This window comes from Plasmodium brasilianum, chromosome 11 (genome assembly GCF_023973825.1).
Source record: "Plasmodium brasilianum strain Bolivian I chromosome 11, whole genome shotgun sequence".
Classification (NCBI taxonomy): Eukaryota; Apicomplexa; class Aconoidasida; order Haemosporida; family Plasmodiidae; genus Plasmodium; species Plasmodium brasilianum.
Window position 1 is genome coordinate 160,760 of NC_090124.1, and position 26,557 is coordinate 187,316.

Genomic DNA, 26,557 nt, shown 5'->3' on the forward strand with positions numbered 1-26,557 from the left:
AATTATTTATGCTACACTTTTACCCCTTTAACTGTTATATATAGTTGAGTATATATACACATACGTTTATTAACTTTTAATTATGAAATGATCTTACTAAAGTTTTTTCCACTACGATTTCATTATTTTTTCACATTTATGTAAAGTAAAAATTTCAATATTAATTTTAACACAATTTTGAATAAATAGTAACTGTTTTTTGTAACGTAGTAAATTTCTTATTGAAAAATTTATTTTTGCAGTTCTTCTAGATATATAAAAATTATGTTTCATAAAGTTATTTGTATTTCAAGCAATAAAATAAGTAAATAATTTCAACTTTATTTTATATTTACTAACGCATAAGTCATAAAAAATAAGCATTTTTGTACAGGTATTATTTTACTACACTAAGATAAATTTCAACGATTATACATAAAATTCGTACTCTTTTAATATATATATATATATATATAATATATGTACAATTTTTAAATATATATATATATATAAAATTTTTAAATATATATATAATTATATACGAATTTAAAAATTTTTAACTTTTACATTTATATTACAAATTTAAAATGTGTAATATTAATCATCAAATAATGCTTCTTTTTCCTTTTTATTCCTGTTTATTCATTAATTTTACGTCCTACCTATTTTTTTTTAATATATTAGCTAGTACAAAAATATTACAAAAAATTAAAAAAATGTCAATAAATATATATATATATTAACGCATTTTTCTTTACCTTTTTTGTAGAAAAATTTTAAAATATTTTAGTTTAATATTAAAATGCTAAATATAACGATAAACATATTTTTATTATTTTATTACACCAGATGGGACTCGAACCCATAACCTTTGCCTTAGGAAGGCATTGCGCTATCCAATTACGCCACTGGTGCTAATACGTTTAAAGCATTTTATGCTCTTTAGTTAAAAAAGTATTTATATACATGATTAAACATTTTTCTCATATTGCAAATATATAAAAATAAAAATCCATGGATAACTCATAAATTAAATTCTAAAAGGTTTCGAAAATTTTACAGAATAAAGAAAAATATTTTTAAATATGGTAATAAATTTTTTATAAAATGAAACGAAATGAAACATAAATAAAAATAAACCATTTGTATTAACATGAATTATTCGACCTTCCATCTTTTTTTTTTTTTAACTTTTCAAAAATAAAAATATGATTACTTTTCTTTACATTATTCTTAGAAAATAACATTAACATAAAATTTATTTGGAACATTTAATTTTTATGAACTCCAAAATTATCGATAATGCAATTTCAATATAAATAATGGTTACCATAAAAATTTTTATGTACATATATATACATATATACGTTTATATTTATAAGCTTTTGAATTTATATTATATATTTTAAACATGAACAATGTATGAATAAACTTAAAATATTAGGAAAGGGGTAAAACTCGATTTTTAAAATATGTGTTATAATATATTTCTTACGCAAGTGCATATAATAAATAAAAAACGAGCAATAAAAAAAATGTGATATAAATATATTTGAACATACAGAATATATTATTTTGATAGGGAGAAAATTTTATTTCATAAATAATCCTATGATTTAATAAAACTCATTGAATGCTTTATATAACTTATTGGGCCTATGGCGCAACGGTAGCGCGTCTGACTCCAGATCAGAAGGCTGGGGGTTCGAATCCCTCTGGGCTCAAATTCATAGGAAAAATATAAATGAAAAAAATATATATAAAATTAATATTAAAAAATATTAAAAGAAAATAATATTAAAAGAAAATTATAATGGTTGAGGATACAAAAAATAATATATATATATGTATATTACATATAAATAAAATATGTAAATATTCAAATGATATCATAACAAGATTCTTAATCTATTCACAATATATGAACCATATAACGTTTTAAAGAAAATTTGATCATTTTTAAAATGAATAATTAAAAAATATTAAAATTAAACAAATAAAAGGACTAAAAAGGACTAAATAAATAAATTTATCAATCCAATTGTGCAAGTACTATTTAAACATTAAAAATTTTTAATACAGAAGAGTTACGAAAAAATGAGCATTATTTATATATAAAGAACTCTTGCATTAGTCGTATTTATTCTGTTAAAATAACATTTTTATATTATTCCAAAAATTTACTATTAAAAAAATTATTATAAAATTAAAAGAATTTTCTTCATTCGAATGATTCAACCAGATTTGCAAAACTTTATGGCTTTGCCTTAAAAATTAGCAGTTTTGAAGATTATATAATCACTTTCTTATAAATCAACACACATCTGTTCTCCTTTATTAAAATCCTTTAAAGTGTATATTTCATATTATATTTTCTTTTGTTTTAATCCATAATTAAGCCTTTTTTTGCATGACTTATTTTATAAACTAATAAAATAGTCTAACTTGTGTTATTGAACTATAAATATTATACAATATATATGTTTTTAAAGCGTAAACACTTTCTCAAAAAATAATTAATTAGTATAACATAATTGAACTATATATTATAAAATGATTCATTCATACATTAAATTTTGAAATGAAAAAAAAATGCTTTATACCCATAAAGGATTTTCAAAATATCTTACAATAAAATTTTATTTAAAAAAAAATTTTTTATTAGGCCGGGCAGGAGTCGAACCCACGACCTCCCGATCCGTAGTCGGGCATTCTATCCAGCTGAACTACCGGCCCTTAGATTATTTTTTGCATATCATTTTATTATATTAATTTTATAACTGAACTGCGCTTATTATTACTCGTAAAAACCAAGTGAAATAAAAATTGAATATTTAAATGAATTGAAGAAAGATAAGCCATAAATTCTTCCAAGTACATACATTTTTTCATTTTTTCTTCTTGTACGTTTATTATATAAAATAACGCTCATTTTTTATGAATATTACGTTAAAGCAATATTTACCCTCCATATGATATATTTACATAGTATTAGACTAACTTGTCTCAGTAAAAGCATAAAAATTAATTTTCATACAAAAATTATTCTACATAACAATTCATTTTTAACAACCTTCATGTTAAACATAATAAAAAATTAAAATGTAATCAATTCATCAATTCGTGCTATTCCAATTTATAAAAATGTTTTAACTAGGGCGACTTACATTTTTTGCCATTATGAATGTTCATTTCCTTACAAATACACATTTATATACATATATAATATATATATATATATATATATATATATATATATATATATATATACTTGTTTAAATTGACACATATTCTATAATTTATTAAAGAAAGAATACTATTTATCCTTATAATTATAATAGTGTTTTATTTTATTCCCATATATATGTTATATTATTAAGAAAAAGCACATGTCAAAATATTTATTTTAAGAAAAAACAAAATCACCATAAAACTACAAACATAAAATGTACATCATCTAGGTATAAATAATTCATTGTAAATTGAGAAAAGACTAATTTACACTATATAACAAATATAACAAAGTGGAAATGCATTTTTCTCCAGAGATAATTTAATATATATTTGTTTTTAATACATATAAAAATAACCAATTATTACATACAAATTTAAACTTTTATGTTAAACTTTAAAAAAAATATGAATTATAAAAGATATAATTTGTTTTATAAAAAAACAATAAAGAAAGAATGAAAAAAAAATTCATTACCTTGTTATACAAATATAATTAGAACTTTAATTATATATAAATATAGAAAATATTAAATATTTAAATTTTGAATGTAATGTTTTTTATTTTAATTTAAAACATTTTAAGTGAAAATACTCTGCAGGCACATTAATATAATAAACGAAAAAAAGAAAATAAATAATAAATACCATAAAATACAATGCTGCTACAATTTTCTATAAAAATAAATAATTTATCACAATTATAGCAACATACATGGAAAATAAAATTTTTAAAGATATTTGCTGGATAAATTTTTTTTTAATAGTAGTACCATCGTCCCTTTTTTATTTTTTCAAATAGAATAAAAAATCATTTATAATCATATATAAATACAATTCAGAAAACCATCCACAAGATATGTCAGCTTTTTATATTCAATAGGATATTGTAAATTAAAGATTACCAAAACAATGTTTAATTTTTTAAATTATACAAACGTTTAAACCACTTTTAAGAGAAAAATATTTAAAATTACGTAGAAACATATTTTACTTTTATTAAGGTGGACAAAGCACATATATACTTTTGTGATGTAAAACTTAAAAAAAAAAAACACATAAAAACACATGAAAACTTATGAGAACACATAAAAATATTTGAAAACATATAAGAACGCATAAAAACACATAAAATTATTTGAAAACATATAAGAACGCATAAGAACACATAATAACATATAAGAACATAAAAGAACAAAAAAGCAAAATGCGAATAACAGTAGATATGATAAACGAGGCATATCAATCAAAAAACCCAGTTAATGAAAACACTATATCTTTAAGAGGTATTTAATTAAAACATATTAAAGAGAATTTTAAGAGCTAAATCAAAAGTTTTAAATAGTAAATGAACTCATATATACTTAAAAATGAAACTTGTGCGTATATAAGATATACCCATTTGTGTAAAATTATGGTATATGAATTTTAAAATTACGTATAATTCGTGTACATATACATATGCGTGCACATACATGTACACTTATACATTATATATATGTACACCTGTAACTATATGTGCATCACTGTTAATAAATAACGAGAAAGACATAAAATTAAAACTTATCCCCAAAAGTACATACAAACAACCCCTTTATAGCACTTCATCACCTTGTTCTGTTTTCTTTTTCTTTTTTTTTTGCTTGTTTTTATTATATATATTAATTTTATTCTTGTCTTCTTTACTTTTTAAGGATACAAAATAAGTGTAATTGAAAATTTAGGAGTAACTAAAGATTATTTTGAATGTATTGATTTGAGTGATAATGAAATAATTAAATTAAATAATATTCCATGTCTGCAAAGGTTGAAAACATTAATATTATGCAACAATAAAATAGCTAGAATTGATAGTGATATATTTGAAAATATACCTAATTTAAATTCGTTAATTTTAACCAACAATAAGGTAATAAGACATATTAAAAATGTTTATAATTTTAAGAGTTTATCATAAAATATATATTTACTGTAGAAAGAATATCAATTTTGTAAAATTTTTTCTCCAATATATATATATTCATAAAAATAATATAAATAAACACCTGCATAATATTTTTCGCAGATAGAAAAATTAACTGATCTTAACTCACTTTTTAAAGCCAAAAATTTAACGAGACTTAGCTTACTAGAAAATTCTGTATCAAAGTAATGATGCACAAATATATATGAAATGATAAATTTTTTTTTTTTTTTTACAATTTTTTAAATATGCACCTTTTCATATTCATGCATTTTTTTTTTTTTTTGGAATTCTTTTCTTTTCATAGATTAGAAAACTACCGAGAGTATTTAATTTATAATTTACCATCTTTGAAATACTTAGATTTTAAAAAAATAAAAATGAAGGATCGAGAAGCAGCAACAGAAGTAATGAAAAATTTCAATCCACATAGAAAAGGTACTAAATAAAAGATTTTAATTCTACAATTACTGAATGTATACAATTGTGACTATTTATATTTTATTATAAATAATTTAAATAGCATCGAATTAGTCTATTTTTCTCATTCCTTATTATGTACATATTATCCATAACATTCTAACTGTTTTTAATTTTTACAGAAAATATTCAACCGAGTTAAGGACTTATTACACATTTTATACATTTCTTTTTTTTTTTTTTTTTTGTTTATATAAAAGTACCATTTTATAAAAGTATACATCAAATAAAAAACCTGGGTAGTTATTAAATTCTTTTTTTTTATTTTTTTTATTTTTCTTATATATAATTAAAGGGAAAAGGCGTACACTTAAAATTTTTGAATATTTCATATTTTAGTATATACACACCTTTATACATTTTTTTAATTAATGTGCTATTTTTTGGAAAATAAACTCAAAATAAAAATTTATATACATAAAAATTATATATTTATAAATATATATATGTATTTTCATCATTCTCATAGCGATAAGTTTTTTTTATATATTATTATTCATATTCTTGCATCTCCACTGTTACACTTAGCAAAATGTTTTAATTTTTTTCATGAATTAAACTTTTTTTGGTAAAAACAAAGAATTATTTTTATGTAGTAATATACAGATTTATATATTTATTTATTTATTCTTAATCTATTTTTAATTTATTATTTTTTTTTTTTTTTTTCTCTGTTAAAATTTTAAAACGTAACACCTAAATCATTTTTATATAGTTTTAACAATTATTTAAATGAGAAACATGGATAAGCTATCCTTTTTTTATTCAAATTAGCTTGTTCAATTAAAACGTTTACTAGTTAAAGCATATCCACGGCCATTGCATATACGTGTATATAAATATATATATATATATATATATATATATATATATATATATTTATATATGTACGTATATGTTTATATGTATGCATATATATATGTATGCCGTATGTTTGTAGATCCCGGCGCCTCTTAGTATATTTTCACGAGCGCACAATTTAAGTAATCTTTTATGGTGTGATTAGCCCAAAGTAGTGTAATATATCCTTTGCGGAAATTCATGGCAATAATCAAAAGTTGAAGAAACGAAAAAAGGCAAACAGGAAAAATTAAACTTAACTAATTTAAATTTGGTAAAAATAAAATAATTCATTTGTTTAAATGATAATACAAATTAGGTATAACAGTAAATAACAAAATTTAATTTAGTTATTGCCTTTATCAAGTTCATACTTGAAGCTGGGTAATAATAAAACCAAGTATTATGTAGAGTAAAAACACAAATAAGACTATGAAATGACTTTATGTATTTATTACTTAATACTGAAAAGATGACATAAAACATGAAATTATTTTTTAAATTGGTTTACTGCATTATTTTCAATTTTATTTGCATATGCTTTAATGTAGATAAAATATATGAAACGAATAAAACAAATTTGTTCCTTTTTTCCAAAAGTTATAATGTGGTGAATAAAAAAAAACATAAGGCCAGAACGAATATATATAGCACGAAGAATAGTGAGAATAGCAATAAAACTCTTTTAAGCTGTGATAAAAAGAATGATGAAACTGAAGCCGAAATTAGAGAAAGAATTGAAGCAGAAAAAAAAAGAAGAGAACAAATTAAACAAGAAAACAGCTTGTATATTAATGCAAATTTTAAATATGTAAGTAATAATATCCCAATTAATGTTGAAAAAAAATACAAATATGAATCCTTTAAATATAGTGAAGAAATACTTACATATATTTTTTTTGTAATTAATTTATTCAAACATGAACAATTTAAGAACAATATTTATAAGCAATCCCTGGGAAATGAGTCATTACAAAGACAAAAAAATGAATTACACACGAATGAACGTTTTTCCTCTTATAAAAATATTAGTTTGGTTGAAAGAAATCAAAAGATAGTGTCTGATTTTATACATAAATTTGGTGATAAATTCAAATTTTTTAATAAGAAAGAAAAAATTCAAAGAGAAGATTGGGCAAACATGTTTAAGATGGAACAAGATGATAAAAATAATTTTTTTAAAAATATAAAAATAAAAAATGAAACAACAAAAGAATATTACTTTGTTATATATTATTGCAATTGGCAATATGAATGTATGGCTCTTTACAATGCCTTCCATAATATTTTTAACAATTGTTATAATAATATCAATTTTTATAACATATCAAATAATATAGATGAACAACTTGAAGAACAGGGAGAAAATGAAGATGATAAGAAAAAACAAGAAGAAATGATATCCAAGGAAGATTTGCAAAAAATAAAAGAAATGTATATTAAAGATATGCAGAATAATGAAATCACAGATGTAGAAAGTCTACTAAGGATGGAGGAAAATCATCAAAGTAACAGTGAAGTTGGTTCGGAACAGGAAAATTCACAAGCGGAAAATCAAAAGTTAAATGAAAGCAATGAACAAGAAGAAGGTGCAAACAATCAAACGAACAACGATTTGTCTGAATCGCACGCAGAACAGCAAGCCGAATCGCAAGGAGATAAAATAAAAACTCTTCAAGAATTAATGGAAGAAGAAAAAAAAAAATTAGATGAAGAATTTTTTTTATACGGTTATTCAAAATATGAAGACATGGAACAAATAAAAAAGGAAGAAGAAGCTATCAAGGAAACAAAACAAATTATAAAGGAAGAAAAATTAAGCAAAGACAAGTTAAATAATAAAAGAGAGTTTAAAAACATTCTAAATGATTTTTCTGTTCACATTAAAAATTATGAAGATTTCTATAATTACGAGAAAAATGATGAGCGAAATTTTGGGAAAAATAATGAGCAAAATAATGAACAAAATAATGAACAAAATAATGAACAAAATAATGAACAAAATAATGAACAAAATAATGAACAAAATAATGAACAAAATAATGAACAAAATAATGAACAAAATAATGAACAAAATAATGAGCAAACTAATGAGCAAAATAATGAGCGTAATATCATAATGATAAATCATGCCAACTCAACCGAATTAGGCTGTGTAGAAAATCAAACAAATGCACCTTTGCTAAATGGTGAATCCTCCATTTCTCGTATTTCCAAAGAAATAAATGAAAGAGAAAAAAAAAATATTAATAAAAAAAAGGACGAAATAAAAGAAGTAAACATAAATGTAATCTTTGTCAGATTAAGTAACAGTACAGTTATAGGCAAAACGAAGAATATAAAACAAAAAATAAAAAAAAAATGGATTTATTCCCATGAAAAAGAGATCAACTTTTACGAATTAATCTTATCGGTTATGCTAAATGAAAATATCTATTATAAAGATATGCCACATATGAATATATTCTCCCTAAGTTATAATAAAAGAAAATTATTTGACTTTTTTAATGAAGTTAATACAAATTTAAAGTATAGTTTTATTCATAAAAATAATGTATATAATATATTTAATAATGTTATTAATAATTATATGGATATTTATAATTTCGACATATATGACAAGAGTAATAGTACGAATGAACAAAATGACATTTCATCAAATAACAATTTACAAAATAATATGGTTAACATGGAAAATACAAACAATAAGGAATACGAACAAAATGAGGATATCCTTTTTGAGGAATTAAGTTTAGATCATGAAATTGAAGATACACATAATTATCAAGTCATATATGACGGAACGACAAATAATACACATGAAACTGATGATATGTCACAGAACAGCGGTGAAAATCAAAATGATTCCGAAAAAGAACTCAAAACCGTAAATGAGAGAGAGAAAAAAAAAAAAAAAATAAAAAATAATAGTCAAAACAAAGTTATCAAAAAAAAACATAATAAAAAAGAAAAAAGTAAATATGAAGTATTATTTAAACAAAAATATACAAATATCTTTGCAAATAATATTAAAAATAAAATATCTATTGAAAAAGTTAGCTCGATATCAAATTTTCACACACATGCGAATTATACACTCGATACTTTTAGGGATTTCACATTAAGAGATCTTTTTCATAATACATTAAACCATCAAAATTTTAAAATTGATAAAAATTATGTTTACTACTCAAATCATAAAATTCCCAGAGATTTATTCCCATTTATTCTTCAACTCTCATTAGCTTTCAAATATGAACACAATACTATTTTGATGAACGCTCCCAAAAAAATAGAATTCGAGTTTCGAAATGTATAATTCTAAGTGTTACTTGTCATATATATGTTAGCACATTTATTGTTCTAACCAATATGAATTGTATTGTTTTAGTATGTATCAAATATAAAATTCATGTAAATATTGCAAGCAGAAGATAAAGGGAACAAACTGTTTTTAATTGCACTCATATCATTTAGGACGACTCCAATAACATACAAGGGTTTTATATGAAATAGTCAGAGCACGGCACACGTATCAATAGGACATCATTCACATGCATGATGTATGTATATTTACACAACGGGAAATTACAAAAATTCTGCTATAATTGTAAAGAAAATATATATGGGGTACTGAATTAAGTAAATTGTTATATCATATAGTTAGCTGCTCTCTAATATTTTACAATAGTTCTTTGTGCATAAAAAAACTCACGAAGTAAAGAAAGAAGAAAAACTATTACGGATTCAAGTACAAATCATTACACTAAACCTTTGCGCAATTTATACATATATGATGAAACGTTGTGCATTTGCACAAATTTGCTTAACTTAGCTTAAGTATCATTTATTATATTTTTTTTTTTTTTTTTTGAATTTTTGAATTTTTGAATTTTACCTTATCTATAGATATTACTACTTTCTATAAACTTCCTTTTTACTATTTTATAAATTTTGTTTGTCTAATGAATATAATATACAACGATCTTTTTTTTAAAAAAAAAAAATAGCAGAATGAATATCTATATTGACCTTATATATATAATTCCCTTGATATATTTTAAAATAATACATTTTTTGAAATTTTTACAATTTGATCTTGTTACAATATATATAATATTTTATATATAAATCTATGCTTCTTTCAAAAAAAGGAATAAAAAAGCAATAATTCAAGCAGCAAAAACATTAAATACACTTAAATTTCCTTCGTGAAAAAAAAAAAGAAAAAACAGTTGAGACAACACAGTTTTACTTTTTCTCAATACCTTTTTATGTAATTAAATACTTTTATGCACGCTAATGTATATTATATATATATATATATATATATATATATATCACTTATGCATAACACATTTATTGTGAGCACACAAAAAAAAGAGTCTATAAAAGAAATGCCCTAGTTTTGAATTTATTTTCAAATTTTAACAAATAACTAGGTGTATATCATTTAAATGGTTTTCTAATCTTTCTAATCATTTTTCACAATTATTTTTTTTTTAAACTAGCGTACTTAAAAATAGTTGCTAATTCCAACAATTCTGAAGCAAAATTATTCTCGTGACATGACTGCAAAAATTGATCAATATCTATGTAATCCATATAGGTTCTTAAAAATACTAAGGATTCTTTTAATAACTCTTTACTCATGTATGAATTATGTTCATTTTTTAATTTCATCATCTTTTTACCTAGCATAACAATTGTTTTATTCGTTAGATGAAAAATTTTCTGAACTAGCTCATTCTTTTTATCTTCTAATTCTTTTATTAACACCTCATTCTCATTTTTAGTTTGCTTTCTTTTCAATCTATTCTTTTCTAGGTCATTGTACTCCTTTTTCGTGATCTGGCTGTCTATGACTTCATAAATAAGACGAAACACGTAGTATTCATCTGGAAAAAAAAAAATAAGCAAAAAATGGGGATAATATGGGGAAAAACTTCAATAAAAACGAGTGTAACCACAAATAAACACGTATCACATTCGTACAAACAAATTATAATAAACATAGGGAAGCAAAAATTTTAACGAAAAATAAAACAAAAGAAAACTAAATGTAAAATAAAGTAAAACTCCGCACTTACATTTATTCATACCGATGTATGTGTGCATTTGTGTGTATTACCTAAGTTAGATTCATCCAATTTGTTAAAAATGAAATAAATAACAGAAAACTCATCAATTATCTCGTTTTCCACCAAAATGTTCACAATTACATTTAACAGAACGGAATTGTTAAAATGAGTGTACACAATATTTACTAATTCAATATCATAGTTGTACTTGTCATCTTCTGATTGATAAATACCAGAATTCTTGTAATTTGAAAATATAATTGCGTGATTTTTAAAAACTTTTTTTAGAGAAGAAACATTTGAAGAATCAAAAAATATGAGGGCCTTAAAAAAAAGAATTAAAATGCTGTACCTATTCCAACATTCTGAATTTTCCAAAAAATCATTTTTAAATATATAATTATTAAAAAAAGCTCCATTTAAATTCGTACTTGATATATCATTCAATAAGTGAATATTTTTGGACACATTTTCAAAAAAATAAGGAACTTTATTCAAATAATTTTTTTCATTTAAGTAATACATGAAACACTGAATTAACACATTAATTGCATCTCTAAATTTGTTTATACAATCTATTTTCTTATTTTTTTCATCGTCTTCATTAATCATATCGCCATACTCATCTTCAACATTATTAATTTCAACTGTACAATATTTTAAGATAGCATTGAAAATAAAAAATTCATGAAAATTATCATGCGTATTATCATTAATGCATTTAAAACTGTTACAATAATTAATAACAGATTTAGGAATTAAATTCTCTGACTCATTTTTATAAACTAATGAACAAGATTTAAAATAAAAATTTCTTGTCCATTTTCGACAATATTTCTTTTTCACATTATACATCAAATTCGTAAACTTTCTCAAATTATCTCCCATATCTAATTTTGCTAATTCTTCCTTAAAACTTACAAAATCAAAATCTTTTTTGTTACTATTAATTCCTTTATTATCTACATCGTTATCATCATTGTTATTGTTTTCCTCCTCCTCCTCCTCCTCCTCATCATCATCATCGTCCTTTTCATCTTCACTTTCCTCATGATTATTTCTCTCCCTTTTCTTATTACCCTTCTCTTCATTACATTCTTCATTACTTTCATCAGAACTGTACTTCACATCCACTTCAACACAAAAAGGGATTTTACAATCAAGACTTTTCATTTTATTCAATGTATCTTCGTTTTTTTTCAAAATGACTTGATTTCTTTTCATATTTGTTAAATTTCCAAAACTATTTTCTTCAATTGCGGCGCGTTCATTAGATTGCTCTTCTGTTTGTAATTCTTCTTGTACAATTTCGTCCCTCTTTCTTTTCCTTTTATTTCCACTTAATGGTCCTTCTTCTGTTATCACTTTCTCTTCTTGTAGCGCTTCCTCTTCTCGTACAGCTTCTTTTTCCTGTGGCACTTCTTTTCCGTTCAATCTGGCATCGTTTCCCACCTTTTGCATATTTCCCTCTTGAATTTTTATAATTTTGTTCATGTCATTATATTTCCTTTTAAAAAAATTTTCTTTACTCTTTAACATTTTATTTTCATAGGAAAAATAGGATAACATATAGAGACATAATTCCATGAATAAGTAAAAGGATTCATTATCCAATTTTCCAATTTGCTTTAAAACAAATTTAATGCATCTGATAATTACAGTTCCTAAATTTTTATTTATTAGTAAAAGTCTATGAACTAAAGAAATATAAAAATAATAATTTTTCTTACTAAAAGATGATAACAATTTGTTAAATATACATTCGATTAGTACATTATTATATAATTTACTTTGTAACTGAACATAAACCCCTAATATTTTTGAACTAAATTCGACACTATTTTTATATAGTTCAATAATATGTAATATATGTTCTTGCATTAACCATACATCATGTACATTTTTATTATCCGCATGTTTTGTTTTAAATTTAATCTGTAAGCTACCTATACATTCTGCACATTCGTAATTAACAAAGAATTCTGCATTAACACATTTTTCTATAGCTATTTGTAAGTTTATCTCTTTTTTGTGAGTGTTCTCTGATACAACTTTTAAATTTTCATCTTTTCCATTCTTCACATAATTATCCACACTGTTTTTGTTAGTAGTATCATTAGGTCCATTCATTATATGTTCATTCCCTTCTTTGTCGTTAACATGATTTTCTTTACTTTCCTGTGATTCATTTGCATAATTTGTACTAATATCCTCCTCTTCAATATTGTCTTTTTCTAAAAATATTTTTTGAAATATTTCTTTTTGATAAAATCTATGTGTCGCTACACTTTTTAAATTATTCTCCACATAATTATATAAAGCACCTTTTAAATGAAACAATCTATCATTAAAATTGTCACTATGAATAATACTATATGTGTAAATATATATATATTCAATTGTTGATATATCGTTATTATCTATATCAATATTATCAATATGTTCCTGTCTTTTCTCTATTAAATCAAAACTGTTAATTAAAATATTTTCCAATTCACTCTTATTTTCATCATATATTTGTTTAGATATATAAAAAAAATTACTTAAAAATAAATATAAAATATTATCTCCTTTTATGAACTTTTTCTCTTTATATAATTCAATACACAGATTATACAAATTCTTAAACAAATTTAAACAGTAAGCAAAATCAAAAACATGACAACAACTTAACCCTATGATACATCTAAACCATAATAAACAGTGTAATGGGTTATCTTTTATATATACTTCAATATTATGACTTAATTTTAGCAATACTTGTAATTTTAATTTTTCATTGTTCTTTGTTAATATCCCTAAAATGGTTATATATATACCTATTTTCACAGGCATGTAAAAAATACATTCTAAAATGGTGTCAACACATTGATTTGTTCTACTCTTCACTATTCTTTTACACAAATGAAATATATCATCACTATCAATTAATCTATCACCTATTGTAATAATATCATTTTTGATAATATGCAACTCTATTTCTTCCATGGATATTTATATATGATGCAAAAACGTACGTAAAAGGAAGAAAATAAGAGGCGTAAATGGGATTCTATCGAACTCTATATGTACATATAAACATATGCACAAACATATGCACAAACATTTACACGTACGTACAAATATATAACGCTTTTCCTACTACACAGTATGCAAGCTATATTTTTCACAAAGAAAAAATTAAAAATAGAACTTCTGTAAAATATAATACTACTATATATGATAAAAAAAGAAATGCGATTCACATATTAATGAACAAACATACAAAAGCTACGTATAATTATAAAGAAGCTTAACTAATAATTCAATGAAAAAAGGTACGCACATAATTAAGCAAAATATTATATAAATAAATACGAATGGTTACTCTTTAAAAAATGAAAACGAGCAGAAAAAAAAAAAAAAAAAAAAAAAAAAAAAGAAAAAAACCTTTTCAACCATGTACATTTCTATATAATACATGTATATGTATATGTAGCCATATATATAATATATATGTATTAAATAAAAAAATTTATAAGAAAAATTTTGTACGAAAAATTGGAGGGGAATCACAAAGAAATTATAAAAAATCTCAACATTTGTGCCTGCTTAAAATAAAAGAACATATGTGCCTACTTAAAATAAAAGAACATATGTACCTGCTTAAAATAAAAAGAAAACATTTGCCATTGTTTAATATATATGAAAAAAAAAAAAAAAAAAAAAAAAACACGTACTAGAGGTTAATATTAAAAAAAAAAAAAAAAAAAAAGCATATTTTTCTAACTCTAAAAACCCATAAAAGAAAAAAAAAGAATATACGTAGAATACAAAATTATATTACAGGAAAATTCGCAAGTTAAAATTTAAAATTTAAGTAAAAAGTGATATACATTTTTTACAACATAAAGAAGAAGATAATAATTTTTATTATGCAGCTATAAAATTAGTTCAGTGGAATTATATAATTGCCTTATATTTCTCACAAATTTTCTTTTTGCCAAAACGAAATACATGTAACAATGTACCGGAACGAAGAGGCAACGTTATTATACACAAAAATTAATTAAATTGAATTATAAATAATTATGTATAATTACAATAAGTACATATATTTATATTTATTTATATGCATTTATATATATATTTATGTATTATTATTTGCATGCTAAGAGTGTTTTTAAATTGAACAAACGAACATAGAAGATATATCAAAATGAGAGCTTAACGTAGTAGGCTAATACATTTGGTACGTGTACTTCATTTGAATAAACCATCCCTGATAAATTTCTTTGCAATCACATACAGTAAAAGCGAAAGGGAGATTCATATATGCATATATATATATATATATATATATATATATATATATTATATATATGTATGTACGTACATATTTTCACATATAAATTTGCGAATATAACTGAGGTTTATAAACTAGTTATCACTTAAAGAATATCACTACGTATTACAAATGCTTAGACAAATCAAAGCCTCGTTACCTTTAATGTCTTTGCTTAAAATTTTGCGCAGTTCTAATAGTTTTTGCATATATGTATATATACGCATTAAACAAATCATTGCTGATAGCAATCCTCTATTGTTTTTTTTTTTTCTCTTTATTTTTAATTTTGAGTACAAAAATTGTCATGAGAGATCACAAAACAAAAAAAAAAAAAAATGAGAATTTACCTTATGCTCTTTTTTCAATATTTATATCAGTGCTATAATTCAGTCTCTGGACAGTATAAAAGTACGAAGATATATATCTCGATATAAATATTGATATACATGGTAAGAATTAAAATATATGACACCTAAAAAAATGAAGTTTTTCTATGAAACATATTATTTATCGTATTACCCCACTAGCTGTATAAATATTTGGTATACCTTAAACTTCTAAAATTTATAATTTAATTTTTCCATTTTAAATAGTAGTGCAGTATCACAAAAAAAATTTTTATATAAACGTAAGGCATTATTACAGTGGTTGCAAATGGAGAAAAAAAAAAAATACAAACGATATGTGTGAGAAAAAACAAACAAATGAACGTATGAACATACAAACGAACGTATGAACATACGAACGAACGTATGAACATACGAACGAACGAACATACAGCTCTATGAATTGTACATTTTATTACAGACGTAACAACGTAAAAGTGTACGCTTCAGGATGTACTGTTTAAAAATGAAAGGAAACTATACGATGCTTATAAAAAAGGAAGCTCAACTTTTCCGGTTAACTATATATATACTGTGTACCTTCCACAATTCATAAGAAAAAATGGGGGTAATTTAGCATAATGGTATACCTTAAATTTTGAACAATATAATCAGGAAATAGGAACGATTTCGATTTTTCTCGAATCTTAAAAAAAATAATAAATACAAAAGTAATGGTGGTACTGTTCATATTCGAACTTTTGGAATCATCAAAAAAAAGACTAGGATGAAATTCATTAATTTTTATATCTACGTGAATTTTTTTATCGTCTTCATTTTGATAACCATATGAATTATACATACACATCAATATATTTAATATATCCATTAAATTCTCAAACCCTTTTTTAGTTTTGTTTTTTATAATTGATAAGTAAATATAATTGTAAATTTTTTCCCAAAAACGTGTTCCCCCTATTTGAAAAAAAGAAATTTTATTATAAAACATGAACTGGAAAAATGTTTTTATTACAATTAAAATGTTATTATTATCTTTACTAATCTCAAATAAAATACATAGGAATTTTCTCAAGTAATCAAGAAATTTATCTTCAACATTAGAGCACACATTTTTTTTCCCATTCATATCTAAATTTTTGATATGATTTGATGTGCTGTTGTTAGTATAATTTATCATCGAACACTTCTTTTCATCGCAATCTTCTATCGTTTCTTCTGTATATTTAGATGAAACCCCTGCAGAATTATACTCCAATATATCATCATTTTTCTGCTTACAAACATGCATAATTTTGTTCTCAAAAAGTGGAGGACTCTTTATTTCTAAACACATACTCTTAATTATATCTTCATGGTAATAAACTTTTTTCATATCAAAAGTATACTTAAGCAAAATGTCAAACTTTACAAACTTGTTTAAATATCGATAATTGAAAAAATGTAACCAAGAGATCAAATCATCCTTATTCAAAAAATAAGAAAATACGCAAACAACCAGTTTACAAAAATGAAGACAAAAATTACTGTCATAATTAGCTATATCAGAATAATGGTTTAAAAAATATTTATTTATAAAATGAATTAAACACTTGTATAATTTTTCAAAATTAAAATTTTTGATAAAAATAGGTGGGATATTAAAAAGGAAAATGTACACATGTTGAAATATTTCAAATTCTCGAACTTCAATAAAGACATCCAAAATGTCTTCAAAAATATCATAAATTTCGCTTGTATTAATAACAAGATCTTTTTCAAGTACATACAAATTATCTGCATAATTTCCCTGTTTTACATCTTTCTTTTGATATATTAATAACAACATAAAATTAATACATTTTAATATCGTCAAAATTGTAAAATAATTATTATTGTCTTGTTCTAAATATTCCTTCTTAAACAAACTTTTTACTTTCAAATATAAATTTAAAAATTTTCTTAAATTTTCATACTCTAATTTATCATAATCCTCACATTTGTAAATGTCTACAAATGATTCAATAAATTTATCTATCGATATCAAACATGCCCTTTTATCTTTTGAAAATTTCGAATCTAAAAATATATGAAATTCTTCAATATATTCATTAAAAAATTTATAAAAATGGAAAATATTTCTTTTATACAAAATTTCATACATATCCTTATAATAATTATTTTCATAATTTTTTACATTTTTAATGATAAAACTCCTCGCAGTCAACTTAGGTTCAAGCATATTAAACAACTTCTTATTTTCTTCATCAAACAGTTTTACCTTTTTAAGCTCTTCATTGCATATAGTACAAACCTCCATAATTATAAATTTTATCTCCTCATCAAATGTGTAAAGTAAAGTTTCTACTGCTTCATGTTTAAGCTTAAATGAAGTTAATTTTGTTTCTATTCTATTTCTCACCACATTTTCCACATACACATCATCCACAACTGAGTTTTTATAAATGTATGATGCAAGTTTGTTATCTACTAAATCTGACTCGTTTTTTAACTTATCGATTAATTTATAAAAAAGTAGGTTACTAATTGAATTATCATTATAAGCACATTCTTTGTTCAATTTTAAGTTATCAGCTTTTTGCTTAATCCTTAAATTCAAGGTATCTGCTCCTAACATTTCTTTTACATGACTATTCACTTTATTAAAAAAGACGATCTCGTTAAATACCTTAACATTTTCTACTCTCTTTTTGTCTCTAAAAATATGTTCATCATTTAAATCTAGAAGGTAATTTTTTTTTAATAAATATAAAATCACAGAACCGCTATAATTCCTAATATTCTGACTGTCCTTAAGTGATATATGAGCTTCAGAATAATCGCTTAGCAAATTAAAATAGACAAATTTTATGTAATGATGATTAGGAATTCGGTTTATCAAATAAAACAATATATCATTTATATGCGACAGATGATTGCTATAAATATTTCTTGTAATAAAAGCACAAATTGTGTCAAACGCGTATATGCACAATTGAATATATAAATACACGTTATCCGGAAATAATACTTCATACCTATCTAACAACTTAATAATTACAAATGAAATTGAACTTAAAATATATTTACCTTTATTACCCTCTTTTAAAAGGACTAAAACATATTTTAAACTTTCCTCGATATCTGAAGAATCCTTATAATTGCTAATTATTTTATCTAAAACCTCACTGTGCTTATCTGAGTTATTGTACTTAACTAATTTCCCAAAAAATATTTCACTTTCCGTGTGCACTTTTTCGTCTCTGTATCCTTCACCTTCTGCGTATGTTTCACCATCTGTGTATCTTTCACCCTTCGTGTAAAATTCATTTTCGTTCTTATCATTTTGGATACTCAGTTCGTTATAATCCGATTCAATTTTTTCCCTATTTTGTATATAAAACTCCAGTAACATTCGTAAATCAAAAACTATAACATCTGATGACAGTAAGCTTTTATTTAAGCAATCTATAAAATACAATTCTAATTTTTTGTTCCCATTACACTTTTTGTAGAATTGCAATAAATTCATTATAACTGCATTTAAATTGTCTTCATTTTCATCATAATATTCATGTTCATTCATTTTGCTAACTAAACTTGTTTCTCCTTTACTATTAACTCTGCTTCTATTTGCCGGTTCACCCTTCTTAACAACGTCGATCCAGTTTTTCTTACCCCCATCAAAACGATGAGATAACTTGATATTATTACTACTACTATCATCATCTCTATCACGAAAATACCAATTCTTAAACTCATTCGAATATTTAGTACAAATATTTTTAAACATATTCAAAAACGTTATACATAATTTTGTGTTCATCAGGTATGTATCAATAATAGTACAAATAAAACATAAAAAATGGGACATCTCTTTTATGAAAATTTTTAAGTTCATTTTTTTAAGACTTTCAATTAAATATGTTAACATAGATTGGTTAATCAAATCGTTTTTCTTTGATATAACAAAGTTTGTTAATTCTCGATTAAGTCCATTCATTCCATAATCTTCTTCAGTTAATTCACATTTCATTTGTAAGAATTTCTCTACAATATTTGTCATAGTCTTACTCACATCTTTTATTGGTATATGCTGAAAAATTTTAAACTTAATTTCCTCATTTCGAGATTTTACTATACTTAATAACATTTCCTTATATATGTATTTTACAATTCTGTAGATTCTTTTATTTACTTTTTTAAAATCAATCAAACCATTTTTAACGGCACATCTAACACTGTCCAGTGGAGTGGAACAACACAAATGCTGCACTTGTTCGCTTTCAGCAGCTGTCAAATTGATCCTAATTTTTAGTTTATTTAACAGGTTAGAAATGCTGTAGCTCTTTGGATGTTTATCGTTATCATTTAACTCAGAGGAATAAAAAAAAGAGTTCTTTATTTTTTTATCCCACTTATAAATTATTAACTCTGTGAACTGCATGAATAAAAACGTGTACACATAGCTACAACAATATCTACTTAGACAAACATAATGCATAATTAATTCCACATTTCTTTCATTATTAATATATTCATATACATTTTTCAAGACATGATCCTTTCTACTCTCAAATTTTTTTATATCATTTATAAAATTATTATCAACCTCTTTCTCTTTATTCTTAAAATAGTTCTTATAAAATGAATTATCATCTGTATCACTGAACGAATTATATACTCCTTCTACGTATTTTTCGACTACGTGCGTGTCTACCTTTTTCATACACATATTATTATAACAGTTTATTATATCTTCATCTAAGTCTTCGCACTCCTCCATTTGTTCGACATTATCACTTGCCTCCGCATTTTCTTTATCAAGACCGCTGATATGACTAAAATAATATGCTAATTCCTTCTCGAAAATGGAACAACTCCTACTTTTTTTATCTACCTTTTCATGAGAATTATCCACAGTAATATATTTCTCATTTTCTGAAAAATTTCCATTGTACCATTTCATGTTTGTACTTCCATCCAGTTTACCAAAATTTGGCATATTCCTTTCCATACCATTTAAACAAATATCCTCATTATTTTGTTTACAATTATCATCAAAATAATACTTTCCCTTTTTTAATAAAAGGAAATTCCTTACTAACATGTGTATATTATTAATGTCCATATTTGATTGAATAGAGAGAGAAAAGAACAGTGCACTTAAACCCAAAAAACAATATTCAGAATATACACCACTTTTTAATTTAATATTATCAATGAAAAATTTTCCTATGGATAAAACATTCTCATTTATATATTCCAAAAACGGGTTATAATAGATGACATAAAACATAGTTAAACACAAAAATTGATTTTTATTTTTTACATCATTTGCATCATTTAGAGAAAATTGAGAATAATCAAAAATAAATGTTAAAAATTCAGCACATAACCTATTTGCATTCATTTTGTCTAACCTTAAAAATATGTGAGATATATGCCAACCATACATTTTTTGAACTTCAAAATTACCTACATACAAAGTATCTTTTATATCTTCCATCATCAAAGAATTAATGGTATCATCTTTCAAAGTTGAAAAACAATTTAAAAGTTTTAATACCTTTTTTAGTAAAGACAAATTGTTAATATTTACATTCTCTTTCGCATATTGTAATATATTTACCAATATACTGGCTATATATTGACACATAGAAGGGTACTCATCATGGGCTTCTTTAAATCCTGTGTAAATACTTCCTTTTATTATTTTCATCCAAAAAGATAAAAAGTACTTGGAAAAAAATACTAAATAGAAGAAAGTAATACAATATTTTAACAAACTACTTTTTTGTAATTTTATCCTTTCTTTTATATAATTGAAATATATATAAAACAAATAATTCGTAAGTTTTTCTAATACACCAAAATATATTTCATCAAAAATCATTTCTTTTTTAATTAAATAGCCAAATAAATATATATGAGAACAGGTTATATGGTAATGTAACTCCTTCAAATTTTGACAATTTTTATCACTTCTATCACTTTCACCATTTTGTTCAAATTTTTCCGAACTTAGAGAATGTAAAATTTTTTCAAATATATCCCTATTTCCTTCATTTTTAATCAGTACATACAACTTTGTTAATAATTTAGCACCCCCTTTTATTAATTTATTGCTACCTGTATATAATATGTTGTTCAAAATTATATCTAACCTTCCCTTTAATAATATCTCTAAATGATCATGTATATTTTTTTTGACAGTTTTTAAATTATTACAAGATTCAGAGATGGGAATTTTTTTTTCTCTCTTATTTTTCATATCATTAAGAAAATATTTCAGCTTCTTTAATATTAATGTAAACATAGAGCAGTACGCCAAAAAATAAGAGTCCTTCAAATCACTTTCAAAATTAACAATATTAATTAAAAATATATCTAGTATTAAAAAGGAACAATAAAAACTTTCGACATGAGAAATTTCAAAAAAATCCACTACTTCCAAATATTTAATTAAATTATACAAATGTCGCAGATTAAAATTTGCATGATGTACATTTGAGTAGTCCATAACACATTCTGCGTTATTTATTAATACCGATTTGTTATTTACTATTATCGTACAATTGAATGAGTAGTCATTATTTCCCCCATTTCTTTCACTTTCAAAAGAATGTTCATCCACTTCTATCCAAACATTATTATGCTCCTCGAAACTGGTGCTTCTAAATAGGTATATAACATCACCGTCATCCAAGTGCAACAACTTTTTTGTAATAAAAAAAATGTATTTATCAAATGATAATTTGCTTTCCTTCTTATGTTGTTCTATATAATCCTTTACAAAATCTGATAAAACAATGTCATTACAATTTTCATAAAGTAATGGGTAATAAATGAACTCACAACTTTCAGGGGAAAATATATGAACACACCATTTTAATAGTGTACTAATTAGTAAAGTATTATCTGAAAAAATTATAAATCGATCTAACAAATTCATAATATTTTGAACAATGATATTTTTCCAATTTTTGCACTCTTCATATTTGTTTGATTTTTCCTTCCCTTCTCTGACTTTCTTAAAACTTTCCCTTTTATCATCTTTTTCACCCCTTTCCAATGATATAATATTTTCTACACTGTTACAAGCGTCTATACTTATAGCCGTACAAGTGAGGTACTCCTTTTCACTCTTCATTATCTTTTCTTTCCTATAAAGACAACTCTTATAATATTTTTCCAAAGCAGATAAAACGTCATTTATCTTATTGTAAACGATATATGACTCTCTTTTACTTTTTCGAAACCTTTTTAACTTATCAAAAAATAGATATGTCAACATAAAAGACTTATTCAACACTTGAATGTTCATTTCAGAATCACTAATATGCATTTCAAAAAAAATTTCTATCATTGTTGAGATGTTTGTAAAAGAACTATAACTGTTATTACAATTATTATCATGGTCGTTATCGTCATTATCGTTGTTATCATGCCCTTCTAGCATCTTCAAATAGCAAAATATTAAATGAAAAATACAATCATTATACTCGTTGATATACACATTTTTTGTATTTTGTAATATAAATAACATTAAATCGAAAAGGCATTTTTTCATCTCCTCATTTTTTAACTTTATAGTATGTCTGTTTTCACTCAAAAAATTTACAAATTTTGCTTTATCTTTAAGTAAGCTTTGAAAATTCGTAAACTCACACACAAAGTTTACATTATTTACATCACTAGAAAAACAGAAAAAATAATAGTATATATAATTCAACAAAGGATGTAAATATTTCTTATCTTTAGCTACTATGACACTATTTTGAAATAAACTTAAAATTTTGATGATATAATTAATCGAATACATATAGTTATCAAAATATTTTATAATATCCAAATGTATATCTATAAAAAATGTATCATTAAAATTAAGAAATCGTTTTTTACTTTGAAGTAAAGAAATTGCAAAGTCTTTAATTTCGTCATATTTTTCATTAGAACAAATAATGTACGAAGAATATGTTATATTATGGTTACAAATAAAACTACTCAAAAAATATAAGGTATTTTTTTTCATTTTTATATGATTTGTTATAGAATAATTCTTATTATTGAATAATTTTTGTCTGTAAATATTTACTATTTCTGCTTCAAGAAATTTTATTTCTTTCATGTTTTTGCAATAAATTGGTACTACCAAAAATTCATTTATATGTTTTACAAAATTGCTAATTTTTTTATCATTCCTAATATTATTATTAGAATCACTAGAGATATATTCCTCCATCTTTTTTTTGTTTGTATGGTTATTTAAAATGTCTAAACATTCAATGAATTTTATTATCAAAAATATACACGCTGCCCTATTCATTGAAAGCTTGTCGCTGTTTTCGATTACTATTTTTTGAAATTTTAGCTTCTCTTCATCACTTGCATTCTTAAAACCAATATCTAAGAATATAGATAAAGTGCTGTTGTACAGTATCCAGCTATTCCTACTGGTACTATCACCATCTGTATCATCATTAAAGTTACCTTTACTATATCTTTCCTTATCGACATTTTTAAAGTAGTTTTCAACGATTTCCGAGAGGGGTATATTGACATTTTCTAGCGATTTACATCTTAAAACACACTGGCTGATAATTTCTACTAAGGTTTTTCTTAATTTTACTTCACTAATTAAAATTTCATTTAATACTAACGGAATTAACTAAAAAAGGCAGGGCAAGAAAGCACATACGTACATAAGTATACATATATATATATATATATATATGGAGAGAGCGAGAGAGAGAATAACCATTTCCGTAAAGTTACCTTAAGTGAAAATGGTTTAACAATTAAATGATTATAAAAAAAAAAAAAGGTATATATCATTACTTTATATAAGACAGGTCCAATTCTATCATCTTTGGTTAAACACAAATTTAACAGAATATCGTCGTAGCTTTTTTTCTGCTTTTCTTCTAGGCACATTATTAGAACATATTTTTAAAAAACCCAAAAGGGAATATAAAAAAATAAATAATATAATATAATAAAATATAATATAAAACTTAGATAAAATAAATAAATGTGCTTTTCGAATGGTATAGCATAACTGTAAAACTATAACAAATTAAAAAATTAATGAGAAATATAAGAGAGGTACACAAGGATGTTTTTCTTTTCTTTTCTTTTTTCTTTTTTTTTTTTTTTTCTTTTTCATTTAAGCTTAAATTTTTATCGTCCCCTTTTCAGATTCACTTAAAAATAAATTATAAATAATCCAATCTTTATTTTTTTTGTTAATTGATTATCGCTTTAAATATTGGTTTAAAACAGAATGAACAAAAATGACAAAAAGAATATTATTTAAAAAATATATAATTAAATTTATAGCAGAATCAATTTGTACATTCGATGATTATTCAAATGGTATAAAATATTTATACATCTGTACAGTCGTAGCTAATCGTTACAATACATTTTTAACGAATTAACTACTTAAAATATGCCCAAACTTTTCAAAATTACAACATATTATCAAATAACACATATTCTGTATTTTTCTTATCGTTCTTAATAAAAATTTTTATATATTAAGACTAAATGGAACACTTCAAAAAAAAAAAAAAATTTTTCTCTTTTTAATATTAATTTTATAATAGTTATTTCTTATTTTGATTTGTTTTCCCCGCATAAATAAATCATTTTTAATTATTTTCCCTGTTACTAATGTAGCAAATGTGCTAAAAGGAACGTTCATTTTTTATGTTACTTTCAAAAGGTACTTATAATCTCATTCAAAGACTAATATATATTAGCCACTTATTGTTTAACGTATTTCCATTACTCTTCTATATTTTACATAAAATCTGATATTCCTTTGTGCAAAAAGAAAAAAAAAAAAAAAGAGCAAATTAATGTTCTGAAAAAGAAAATATGTACCTGATAAGGTCATAGACAAGTTTCAGGGTTAACACTAATAAACAGTTCGAAAAAATAAAAAAAAAGAATTTTTTCAAAAGGTAAGTAACGGCTAATATATTGCACATATATATTTATATATATATGTACATAAGTGTGTACATATACACGTATGTATTATAGTCTTCGTATAGAGTGCACAAAATATACTTAACTATTTAGTTTTTTGTGTATTAAAAAAAAAAAAAAAATTAAAACTTCCAAATTTTTCTATAATTTAAAAAAAGTGTATAATAAACCCGACGCTTCCTACATTTGCCTATGTTACCAGAGTACAGTTCCACACCACAATCAGACAAAGCCTTTTCTTTTTTGTCCTGTTAATTTTACACCTTTTTTTTTTTTTTTAATTTTCGCATCTTTCCCGTAACACGTTGTTTTAGATGAAACATAAAAATAAAAC

At 23.5% G+C, this 26,557-nt stretch overlaps 4 protein-coding genes across 4 annotated transcripts; 2 read left to right on the plus strand and 2 right to left on the minus strand.

Moving 5' to 3' along the window:
• Window positions 1–4,417: 4,417 nt before the first annotated feature.
• MKS88_003504 (U2 small nuclear ribonucleoprotein A') lies at window positions 4,418–5,795 on the plus strand (the record flags this gene model as incomplete). Its single annotated transcript, XM_067216600.1, has 5 exons — window positions 4,418–4,496; window positions 4,905–5,119; window positions 5,276–5,358; window positions 5,481–5,611; window positions 5,776–5,795. The coding sequence occupies 5 exons, from the start codon at window positions 4,418–4,420 to the stop codon at window positions 5,793–5,795; spliced, it is 528 nt and encodes a 175-aa protein (XP_067072319.1).
• A 1,182-nt stretch (window positions 5,796–6,977) lies between these two features.
• MKS88_003505 (uncharacterized protein) lies at window positions 6,978–9,812 on the plus strand (the record flags this gene model as incomplete). The annotated part of the gene is made up of 1 exon (XM_067216602.1): window positions 6,978–9,812. One exon carries the CDS (start codon window positions 6,978–6,980, stop codon window positions 9,810–9,812), a length of 2,835 nt encoding a protein of 944 aa, XP_067072320.1.
• Window positions 9,813–10,984: 1,172 nt separating this feature from the next.
• Window positions 10,985–14,562, minus strand: MKS88_003506 (uncharacterized protein; the record flags this gene model as incomplete). The annotated part of the gene is made up of 2 exons (XM_067216603.1): window positions 10,985–11,391; window positions 11,625–14,562. 2 exons carry the CDS (start codon window positions 14,560–14,562, stop codon window positions 10,985–10,987), a joined length of 3,345 nt encoding a protein of 1,114 aa, XP_067072321.1.
• Window positions 14,563–16,837: 2,275 nt separating this feature from the next.
• Window positions 16,838–25,161, minus strand: MKS88_003507 (uncharacterized protein; the record flags this gene model as incomplete). Its single annotated transcript, XM_067216604.1, has 2 exons — window positions 16,838–24,895; window positions 25,066–25,161. 2 exons carry the CDS (start codon window positions 25,159–25,161, stop codon window positions 16,838–16,840), a joined length of 8,154 nt encoding a protein of 2,717 aa, XP_067072322.1.
• Between the last annotated feature and the right edge of the window lie 1,396 nt (window positions 25,162–26,557).